This window comes from Marmota marmota, unplaced genomic scaffold (assembly GCF_001458135.2).
Source record: "Marmota marmota marmota unplaced genomic scaffold, marMar, whole genome shotgun sequence".
NCBI classification, from domain to species: Eukaryota; Metazoa; Chordata; class Mammalia; order Rodentia; family Sciuridae; genus Marmota; species Marmota marmota.
The window spans coordinates 5,021,142-5,033,553 of NW_026000080.1; the positions used below are offsets into that span (position 1 = coordinate 5,021,142).

Below are 12,412 nucleotides of genomic sequence, written 5' to 3' on the forward strand. Positions count from 1 at the left end.
TTTTCAGACTTTTTGGTGTTTTACAAAAACTCTTTAGACTTGGTCTTTACATTTGCTTCCTTGAGGTAGTTTTCCTGTTTAAAAATTCAAATTGTATTACTTAACGCCATTGCAAAGAACATTCAAAAATATTCTTTAGTGTTCAGCTACTGTGGGAATCTACCAAGAGATAATAATGGAAATATTAAGACAAATAGTAAATATTATTTCTCTTTAATGCTTTAAGTAAGCAAACTGTTTCTTCTAATTTAAGATCATATGTACTTCTTTATCTAGTCTTAGAAAAAGCTTTTAACTTTTTCTGCTTCTATTGAAAAGTTTGATTTTGTGACATGTATAATATTTTTTTATTTCATACTTCATATTTTTGCAAAAATCATATAATTGTACCCATTAGTTTAAAAATTTAGATTCATGTACAATGACAATTATGTGAAATTGTCATGACAACATAGTATAGTGGTGATGAGCAGTGACACTAAAGCCGACCTTTATGGCTTTGAATCCTGGTTCACACTTACTAGCTGTGTGACCATAGGAAAGGAATTTGACCACTGTATGTATCATAGAGTTTATTTATACATAAAATGTAGCTAACAAGAATATCTAATATATAGAATTGTTGTGAAAACTAAGTGAATTAACATTTGTAAGCTACTTGAAATATTATCATGCTCACAGAAAATGCTATTTAAATATTTGTTTAATTAAATAGAAGTTAGCTGTGGTCCAGACTTTGCATTTTTATTTTTTTATGTGTGAAATGAAGATTTTTTTAACACAAAAGTTTGTGTGAATATTACTGAAACATAAATAGTAATGTTTGCTTAGAAATTCTTTGTAAGAAAGTTGGTAGAAGTTACTCTTTACTATGTAATTACCAGTACAGTCAGAATGCATTTTCAAAAGAAGATAGATTAACTGTCAACTAATACAGAATAGTGGGTTTTGATCAAACACTTTAGTTGATTTTATACCTCTGTCCTAAATAGAAAGGGAAGCTTTTACATAATAAAAGGTATCAGATTAATCATAACTCCACTAACTCTTGACATAATAATTAATCAATATAAATTACCCATGATGTTAAGAAAATACATAATCTGTGATATGAGAAATCAATTATTTCATTATTCATCATTCATTATAGAATTTTGATTTAATTTACTTTGTTGTATATTATTTTACTGGTCTATTAACTTAATAATTTGAGCAATTGCTTATAGTTTTTGATGTTAGATAATAGATTTAGTGGATATTATTAGATAATTTATGCTGAAAATAATGTTTATGTATATTATGGAAAGTGCTGCCATTTTAATTTGAACGCTGTACAAAGTTGATTATAATGAATCCATTTTCTTTCAACAAAATTCAAATAAAACAAATATAAATGTAACTTTCCATTGACAGGTTACGATAGTTTCCAATATTGTCTAACATAGAATAGTAGCTAATAGTATTCTTGACCTTCACTTTTTTCATTTATCTATGAATTTATTATTCTGTCACCAAAGGATTCTGATGTCAAATGAAGAGAATAAAATGAATATTTTTATTCTTATTGTTTATTTTTAAACCACTGCTAATTACCAGTCTCCTTCTGTTGCTACTTATCCTCTTAGAAATTTCTCATAGAGATCTTTGTTTTGACTTTTTAGCAAATTCCTTTTCAGGATTACTTGGACTTACACTTCAGATAGAGTTGTTTATTTGTATTTTTTCATTTGGATTTCCTTGACTGTTTCTCTCTAGACATATAAATAGGACCGGCATAATGCTAATCAAGGTTTTTCAAAGAAAAGGGATTATATGGGTGTACGATTTTCTTTGGAAATTCCAAATTTCCAGAGCTTTGAGTGAAAAGTAAAAAAAAAAAGCAGCGGGGAGCATTTATTGGCAAATATGACATTAATCAATATGAAGTTACTCATTGTCTTTGTCTGTCTGATTTATTATGAACAATCACATATTTTACTATATTAATATTAATAGTTTATTTACAGGATGCTGCCCTGGGGTCCAGTAGAAATGTGTAGTATATACGCTATATTGTCTTTGTAAAATCAGGAAAAATCACATCGTCTAAAATACATTTAGTTGTAAGGGTTATACATAACCTGTAATGATCAGCACTGAATAGCCTAAGAATATAAAATTTCTAATCTAATTATGAATGTTAGTCTTTAACTTTTTCTTTTAGATTACCCTTAGATATAATACATCAACAATATATTTTAAATTCTAATCAGTATTTCCAGCTTCTTGGAAACATAATTACTGTTAATATGGTTTGTCAAAAATTCTCATATCCCATATTTTAAAGAAATATTTAGCTCCACACATTACTTACAGGGACTGATGATGGATTCTAAATTAACACGAGCCACATAAACAGTTTCATAGCATTTGAGTTCAATGATTGTTTATGGGATATCTTGAGATAATAATATCATATGTTGCATCTATGTTCAATTTTTTGAGTAAAGTTCTATGAGCTTCCTTGACCCCTGATCTTGGGGAGAAAATCTTTTTATATGAATTGCACTGTTATTCCAGTAACATTTTTCATGTAGGGTGTATAAATTACTAAACACATAGCCCTTTAGTGAGAAATGTTAATACTAATTTGCTTGTAATAATCTAATTTTTTACCTGTCATTTTTAGGTATTTACTACCAGGAAGTACCCAGTTCTTCATGAGGACACCAATCTACAACACAAAATACAATTCTCCTGGAATGACTCGCTCCAATATTTTGTTTACATCCCGATATGGCCATTCATGAAACTGAAAGGAAGATCCATCATAGGTCATGCATAATAGCAATTAATTTACTGCCTCAAGTTGAACACACAAAGACAGTAACCATTAAGTGCTGTTTTATGTATATATGACATATATGTGTGGAAATATATGCACACATGCACTCAAATTATATATGTATGTATATATATTTATTATAATATATGAAAGAAGAATTAGCAGAAAACTGAATATAAGATTTAGCCTTTCTGGAAATGTAATAAACCATGTTAAATTGTTTACACAAATATGTGAATGTCTAGAATTTGCTAGGTTTATAATTCCTTCCTACTAGAAATGTTATTTTTGCTGCAGAGATTATAAAATGGAATTGATCTTGATGATCCCATTACAGTGTTAAATTATTTTCTAGATAACACGGCTTTTGACTTGAAAAAGCATTAATAGTATAATATATTATAGTTCTGTTACACTAGCCATTTAAAATGAAACACAAAAGATTGAGAAGCCTGGTGTTGCTTGATGATGGGATTAAGTATAAAAATGGGCTTACCATTAATATACACATGTAAAGTACTAGAAAAAAATCCCAAACTGATTTTCCTACATTTTTATTCCTCTGTGTGGGAATTCATCAACATGTAATAAAGTACATTTTCAGTAAGGATCTGGTAAGATCATATTATGATCTAAAACAGAAGACAATCCATTGGGCTAACAATAAAATGTAATATAGTTTATATCTTTACATTTTATAGGGAGTCATGGAAAGGAACAGAAAATGATGGTAATGACAGAATTCTATATGACTGTTGTGTCTCATAACATTTTTATTTGGAAAATATGTCTTTGATGGGTAAACATATGCTTAAGTACAATTCTTCTGCAGAAGTACAAGAACAGACATTTCAAACTCATTTTGGTGTTAAAAAAATAATGCATCACACTTATTATATAATAAATCTCTCAATCTTGACACCAATTTACAAAGTTTAGTATGGTAGTTTCTCATTACACCATGGAAAAATCTAAATGATTCTGAATACAAGATTCTAGTAGCCACATATTACTAATCATTGACATACCCTTGAGAAATTTGTTTTAATCAAAGTACAGTATGAAGTTTTCTTCCTGTCAAATGTTATTATGGATAAGTTTCATAGCAATTTACTTCGATTTCTGGCTTATGGTTTGAAAACCAATGAGTGAGCCTTTAGTTTTCCACAAATATATAAATACCTCTATCATTGAACTCCTTAGAAAGTATATTACTTTCAGAAATTTATTGAAACTTCCTCACCCAGTGGTTCTTCTCATAGATGCTAATGTATTTGCAAAATTCATGAATGTTGTACTTCTTTTTAATATCCTAAAATTTATTTCCAGTAAATCAAGAAACGGCCTCACAGCAGGAGAACTGAGACAGGCAGATTGGCCTGGTTTAATTCAGAAGCTGGATAGTTGACAACCCAGAGTTGTAAGTCAGACAGATTTTTGCTTTAAGGCCATCTTCTGAGAGTGTTGGACCGAAATGATTTATTTCTTTCCTAAATTATTGCTCGTTACTTTTTCTTTTGACTACTTAACATCCACATTCCAGTTGGGAACTTTCTTTGCTGGATGCATCCCAGTTAATTTGCCGTTGTCATTGTAGGAAAAGAGGACAAGATATCGGGATGAAGGAAACTCCTAAAAAGTGTTTAGGACTCTATTTTGTGAATTCTTAAACATGGTGTAGCTTTTCCAAAATAAATAATGTAAACACTGGGCTCTTATAACACCACTGTAAGAATGATCAAAAAGTCAGTCATTTCATGTAGTATTTTTAGTCATTTTTTTTTTTCAAATTCATGCTTTGGCCATGAAGGAGACACAACTTGCAATGGCTGATAAATGCTGTCAACCCAGTTTGATGGTCATTCACTTGCTTTAGCTTAAGTCACAAATGGTCACTTAATTTTCTCTAGTATATGTTTTAGAACTTCTGTGTTTATTCATACAAGAGTGAAATTTTTATTTAAAATAAAAAATGAAAATGTTCAACACTGGGAGGAACCCTTCCTCCAGAAACACACTCACACAATTGAAAGATAAAAGTGAATTTTAAAGAATAGAATTACCCTGCTATTTGATGAACTAAATTTTACTTCTCTAGCTACATACATCTGGCCTTATTTTGAGCACTAGAATTTTATTACCCACATTTGCCTTTTCATACTGATCTGCTTTGATATGATGAGGTTATGAATAAAAGCCATTTGCTCATTGTTTATATACGCTACCTGGCATGCTGTGCACTCTAGCTGCTGTAGTGCTATTCCCTAATGAGCAACTAAGAGGAGAAGACACAATAATGAACCATGAAGTCTCCAGAGACCATAGAAATGCTTTTGAGACATAAAATATCCCTTAGTTTTTATTATAAATTTTTTATTCACAGGGTAAAAATATATCAGCATAAGCAATAGTACAAATTCAACTGTTTTTTTTTTTTTAAGAGAGAAAGTAGCTTTATTTGAAAAACTGTGAAAGCTGTTCTCACCAGGGGTTTTAAAAGGGAATTTGGTTTACTTACAATGGAAGCATACTTTCACTATGATATAGAAAAACATACCCCTAAATTGGGTAAATCTTAAGACTGGAATGCTTACCAAAGCTATAAGATTGGGTTGATTTCCAGATTGTCTAGGAAAGAACCTTTTTATTTTAAATCATGCCATACCAACCCAGTCTGAGATTGCAAATTAGTTTTCACTCAAATATTCCAGCATTGTTGATTAGTTATCATTTGCTTTATATGATATATTAAAGGTACCGTTCTTCATATTTTGATTCATTTTATAAGCAATAAATTTTAATGCATTTAATTTACTGTAAGAATATAAAAATGATGTTGTAACAGAATCAAGCATGGAAATGGAAAGGGTAGCCTCTGTTTAGTATGTAGTTGTATATTACAGATAAGATGCCAGGATATGTACACAAATTTTATTATATGTCTACGTTAGGTGTAAATACACCAAAATTTCCTTAGTTCTTCCTCCCCAAATTAAAAAACTACCAAACCAAACAACAAAAGTCCCTTTCTTTTCATTTAATATTTATGCACAATTAGATAATAGTGGCTTCTAGTCATAAGAAATTGAGGGCATCCAACTAAGTGATGTTCATCTAGCTGCCTGACCACAGACATTGTGGCCTTCTGAATTTGGGGGTAATTGGTTACAAAGCAATAGATAACTAATACATCTCAGAGCCTCTGACTATTCTACTATTAGTTTGACAATTTGTTTTTTAAAGAGATTATTATTGTGGCGTATGTAAAAAAAAACTGAAAATGATCTTATTTTAATTTTATTTTTAACTTAGTAGATGAGAATGGAATTTTATCTAACTTGAAATTTCAGATGTTTTAATATAAATAAATTCAAATATCTTCTTCTTTAAAATGTGAAAGTCATTCTGTGTAGAAATTCTCTTCAACACACTACAATATTCAACATTTTCAAAAGTACCCAAAAAAGCTTCATAAATTTTATTATTTAATTTTCTGTAAAGCATTGATTCATTCTTAATTATATATTCTTCAAAAATAATAGGAAGTACCTCAGGAGTGACAGAAGATGCTTCCCATTTTTGTTTTGTAATGCTAATTTACATTTTGAGTCTTGGTTTACTTCATTCTAAGAGTTAACAATAAAAAAATGTAACTATTTAATGAATTGTCTTCCTGTGATCTGATGATTTTTTAAGTATTTGCTCTTCTTTTTAAATTGAGAAATTTGTTTTTGAGAGTCATATTATCTAAATCTTTAGTTATCTAAATATTTTGGACTAATGTTAACTTAAAAATAAATTAAAATTTAGAAATATATTCATGATGAAAATTTTATTCCTTACATTGCTTTCTGTTTCTCTTCTCCCTCTTATCTTTCTCCTTCTCTGAATGCCCTTTCAAGCTTTGAACTTTGCATGGACAAAGTCAAGAAAAGAGAAATCCTGCTTTTTAAACATTCATTGTCCTTGAATTTTATGGTATGTGTTTGCCTGAACAACAATAAAATTTAGATCCAACATGTTACTGGATCAAGTTCAGTTTGCTGAGATTTTTAGGAACCGGGTTGAAGTCTCTATGCCTAAAAAAGCATTAATTACTGGATCCATACAAAAAGCAAGATACGTGGCTACAAATAACATTCTTGCAACCAAAAGTTTTAATATTAAAACTTATTGCACACTTTGAGACTGCCGCCATTTTTTTATCTGTCATAAATATGTATATAATATATTGAAGGAAAATTGTTCAAATAACATATCCTGTATTAACTGGGCTGTCTTACCTAAGAAGAGTAAATAAAGCTTTCATTTTATCCCCTGCTACTAACTTGAAAGCTATTGGTAAAAACATCACTCAATAGACTAATTATTCTTAAATTAGTAAGAAGACTTACCTTACAAAAGTGACCCTATAATGCTGATATTTCTCTTTCAAAGGCTAACCACAATTCCTTGTCCTGAGTTCATACAGTAATGACTATACATACTATAACATGTGATTAATGGATTTACAGAAGGTTTTGGATTTGAGGATTAGCTTAAAAGCAGTACATGTACTAACACAAATCATGACTCAAATATTCCCATGTGCTTTACAACCTGTATATGAATCCAAATATTGTCACAGAAAATGTGCTTGAAATGTTAACACAGTATGCAATTAGCATTGCATTGTCATGCTCCAGCATGTGGTATCTGTATGGTGAAGTTATTTCAATTACTCAGATATGTTACTATAATAAAAAAGGTTTAACATAAGAAAGCCTACAGTATGTCATCAAATGCTTATTTCTGTTTCTCTCTCTCTCCGCACATACCTCCCTCTCCCCCTGCTTACTTTAGTAATAGAGATTGGTTTCAAATTAAGCTTTCAAGGTGATGAGATATATTTTCACAATAATTTTTGCTGCTGTACGGACAGCAGTAGGATCCAGGATAGTGCTACCTGCCATTAAAGTCAGGTCAAGTAAACAAAATGAGTTTGAACTCCTCTTTTGGTTAACTGGAAGGCAGATAGTTCTAAAATTTAGAAATTTCACTTTTATATCTTTCTAGTATTGTGGATTATAGGAACAGTATTAGTAATCTGATTAGAATTATGTCAGAATCTCAGGCATGAAGTTCATTTTTTTTCTGGAATTTATAATTATTCATCATTGTTGAAATTTACACAGTAAGCTTAAAAAGGAAACATGTCCTATTGACCTTCATACCGTTGTGATTTAAGATAATTACATATAAAGAATTTGGAAATGTTTTCCTTCATTGACTTAGTTTTTGCAATGCTGGGAACTGAACTCTTTGTGTATGCTAGCCAAGAATTCTACCTGTATACCTCAACTTAGAATAATTTTCCTTAAAAGAACAAAAGCACTTTGGATAAAATTCCTATCATCCTAGGGGCAGGGTTTGTATACCTGAGAACTGAGCTCTTTAAGAGGCCGAGGCAGAAGTTCAAGTTCAAGTCTAGTTTGGGCAACTTAGTAAGACCCCTGACTCAAAATAAAATAAAAAGGCTGGGCATAATTAAAAGAGAATAAAATCATGGCATTTGCAGGTAAATAGATGGAGCTGGAGAATATAATGGTAAGTGAAATTAGCCAATCCCAAAAAGCCAAATGCCAAATGATTTCTCTGATTTAAGGATGCTGATCCATATGCATATCCATAATATGCTGTGGGGTGGGGGTGGGTGGGAGAATTAAATGAACTCTAGATAGGGCAATGGGGAAAAGGGGAGGGAAGGGAGGGGGGGAAAGGGGTATAGGGGTAGGAAAGACAGTGAAATGCGATGGTCATCATTACCCTAAGTATATGTATGAAAACGTGTGGATGTCACATCCTTGCTTTACTAATAGAGATTGGTTTCAAATTAAGTTTTCAAGGTGATGAGATATATTTTCACAGTAATTTTTGATGCTGTACAGACAGCAATAGCACTATCCAGGATAGTGCTATCTGCCATTAAAGTCAGGTCAAGTAAACAAAATAGGTTTATTTATTTGACCTGACGTTAAGGAGGATGTGACTCTACTTTGTGTACCACCAGAGATATGAAAAATTGTGCACTATATGTATAATATGAATCATAATGCATTCTGTTGTCATATATAACAAAGTAAAATTTTAAAAAAGGTTGGCATGTAGCTCATTGTTATAACACTTACCTAATATGCACAGGTCCTGAGTTTAGTCCCCAATACTGGGGGAAAAATCCTATCATGTTGTAGGTACTTTAATGTATGCATGCCTTGCATTAACAACCAGATTGTATAAATGTTAACTTTTCAAAAAATATATATTTAAAATCATATTATTTTTGTAAAGTTAAAATATTCTATACAGACTTTAAAAGTTGGATTCTTTGATTTTTTTTCAGTGAAGATAAAGATGAGGTGTGTGGTTTGGCATCTCCCTATTTTACTAAATAATTGACATATATCAAATTAAATATATATATATATATATATATATATATATATATATATATATTCCATATTATAATTCCATTTAATTAAATTTCTTAAGTATTTAAAATTATAAAGCAAAACATTCTGACATAATTTCTAGTGTCAGAAAACTACATACAGTGCCTTGAAAATGAATATTAAGTTGTTTTGTAGAGAGTAAGATACAGGCATTTCTAGTTCCCAAAAGCAAAAACTCAAATGTTTTCACTGATATGTGGAAACTACCCCACAATAAAAAGGGAGTGGGGAAGAATAGATATACAGTATATTGGGGAATGAAGAGAAGAAAGAGAGAATAGTGAAAGGAAAGAAGCATGAATCTGAAATAATTTTCCTGTGTACATATATGAAAACACCATAGTGAATCCCACCATCATGTATGTTCACAAGAATGGGTTTCTAACTAGAATGAGATATATTCCATGCTTGTGTAATTACATCAGTATAATACACATATTCTATTGTTGTGTATAACTAAAAAGAACTAATTAAAAAGGATATAGGCTTTGAATGCTTATTCATTACGTATATAGAATATGGTGACAATAATGCCCATTGCCATGGTCAAGTAAAATTTGAAAACACTGACTGTAAAAGTTGGAATGTGTTTCTTTACTTTCAATACCTCTGAGTCTTTAGTATCTCAAGATGCACTTAGAATCCTAGAAGGGGGTACTGGAGATAAAGCTCAGCTGTACAATGCTTGCCTCACATGGAAAATCTAAATCACCCATTAGCAGAAAAGAACTTTGCATTATATTATGGAATATCTAGAAACACTTGACAGCCATCTGAAAATATAGAAATAAAAAGCTCTGTTTGTGGCTAACCCAAAAAGTTGGATTTTATTCAAAGTTTGTCATATTATTTGTGAGAGTCAATATTATGTCAGATTTTTGTCTATGTTTATTTGTTTAAAGCAACATGGTAGGACTTCCTAAGCCTTAATAAGCTTTGTCACACTTAGTTCTGTTTTATCTCAGGTAAAAATATTGCCCTTTAAAAATATAGTACCTACCATTCATTATATTTAGGAAGTATATATTGAATGGTGCTATAGTGGCCTAAACTGAACTGTTTCATGCATTTTTTAAAAATACTGAGATTTCTGTAGACTGAGTAGTGGGTTGTCTATTACACAGAAATAAGACATTAATTTTTGAAAAACTATATTAATGCATCCTTCAATATTTTGTATAGTAATGGAAACCTGCAATGAGAATAAGCAAATTCCAACTTTTGTTTTAAGAATATATGCAAATGGATACCACCCCTTTAAGTACTGAATAAGTACTGTAGTGACAAAGACTTTCAAGGGCAACCACAAAACTATACACATTTCATTAAGCTTTCTTCTATTATAGCTCTGCTGTTGCTAGTGTTAGAATAAGATAATGTAAAAGATTGAGAGACATAAAATTAATTTTTTAAAACTGCAGCATGCTGTTAGCAGTAAAAATGTTAATATATTGGCCAGTTGATAATATATCTGATTTAGAGGAAAAGCATATGACAATGTATATGAAAAATCGAGAGTATATAAACCTTAATACAATCTAAGAAAACACCATTTCAGCATATTACCTCATTTTCATTAAAATGATGAAAATGTGAATACAGAAAATCACTTAGTCCTTAGGCTAAAAATAGGTAGATCATCAAACCTAATGCCATTTAAGCTCAAATTGGTATTTGTTCAGTAAATGTTCTACATCATAATATAAAAAGTACAAAAGAAAACTCAAATTTGGGGAGAACTTAAAGGGGCTTTTTTAAAATAAGCAAATTTAACTAATTCTATTTGGACTTCCAAACTGAAGCAATAGAGTTGTCATGAAACATTTACAACAAATAAAAAACAAGTAGATTCTTCAGAAATTAGTTTGAGTTTGTATTTTAGCCTCAGGCTTCTCAGCCAAATATTACTTATATTGGCTTTTTGAATTTTTTTTCCCTTCCATTTCTCAGCTTCTAAATTTCATCTCATTTAGCTACACATTTTCTCATGTGTTACTCTACAAATGCTAAGTAAATCTTGCTTATTTTGGCTGTTTTTACTAAAACATTGAATTCTTACATTTATAAGAATGGGTAGAAAAGGCAAAAGCAATTCTATGAATAATAATTTACCTTTTTTGACTAATTTTTTTTCTTTGCAATTTGGCTCATAGTGTCCTATTTGAGCTCAGGTAAGTGATTATAACTTTTCTAAGTTTTGTGACTGCTCAGACTCTCACGAGAGTTATACATCCTGGTAAATCACAAGAAACACACTCAAAGACCTGAAATGTTCTAATGTTGATTTCTAATGTTGTTTCTTTCTACACATGCTAGAAATACTGACTGCAGTTTGCAGATCTGACCTGGGTACCTGTTAGCTGGAGGATTTAGATTTCTAAAAGGCTACATAGAACCCTAATACTTCACCAAATAATGCAAAAGTTTAGGTAAAATTAAAAAAAAAAAAGCTCCTCTACTTTATTAGCGCTTATTATTAGTCTATTGTTTTGTGTGTGTGTGTGTGTTTTCTTATGTAGTAGAAAATACTCTGGAATGGGAAGCAGAGGATGTAGGTTCCAATCTGGGTGGTGCTAAGAATCTGCTGGGTTGGGCGGGGTCTCTGTTTCTTAAAAAATAAGTACCACCGTGTTTTTTATGAGAGTTTTGTTGCCAGGAGCATAGCACTAGTCTCTGGAGTAATGTATTACAGTTTCCTCACTGTATATGACAAACATATCACCAGTGATCAGAAAGAGTTATCACTGGGTGAAAGAATAGGACTCAGGAAACGTGTTACCAGGTGGTAATCATCTTCGTCCATGCAGGAACAATGTGTTGGGTACACGCTAACTAGCGGGCATTCTAGCTATCACTGGGAAACAAGACTCCATCTTTAATGATTCTTGAGCTCCTAGAGCCGGGTAGTATTTCCTGGGGGGAGAGAGATGAAGCCGTGCCATCTCTCTGGTACAGAGGCCAGAGTGAAAGGCTGCCCTCACCCACCTTCCTGCGGCACAGCAGGCATCCCGCCTTGCTGGTGCTCCTAAGCCGAGGAGGAGTTGCTTCGCATCATCGTGGACCTGTGGTGGACATGAAAGATGACATAAGACAGGCGTCC

The 12,412-nt window shown here is 31.4% G+C and overlaps 1 protein-coding gene across 10 annotated transcripts in view; it reads left to right on the forward strand.

The window, feature by feature from the left end:
- Ttll7 (tubulin tyrosine ligase like 7) overlaps positions 1–7,582 on the forward strand; it is a 157,829-nt gene extending 150,247 nt beyond the window's left edge. For 9 of the 10 annotated variants that reach the window (XM_048815029.1, XM_048815025.1, XM_048815026.1 and 6 more), the window contains one exon: positions 2,669–7,582. In XM_048815029.1, coding sequence (XP_048670986.1) covers positions 2,669–2,789 — 121 coding nt within the window. In that variant the 3' untranslated portion in view covers positions 2,790–7,582. The remainder of the gene's footprint in view (positions 1–2,668) is intronic. The other variant, XR_007351934.1, reaches the window with a different exon arrangement.
- Positions 7,583–12,412: the final 4,830 nt, after the last annotated feature.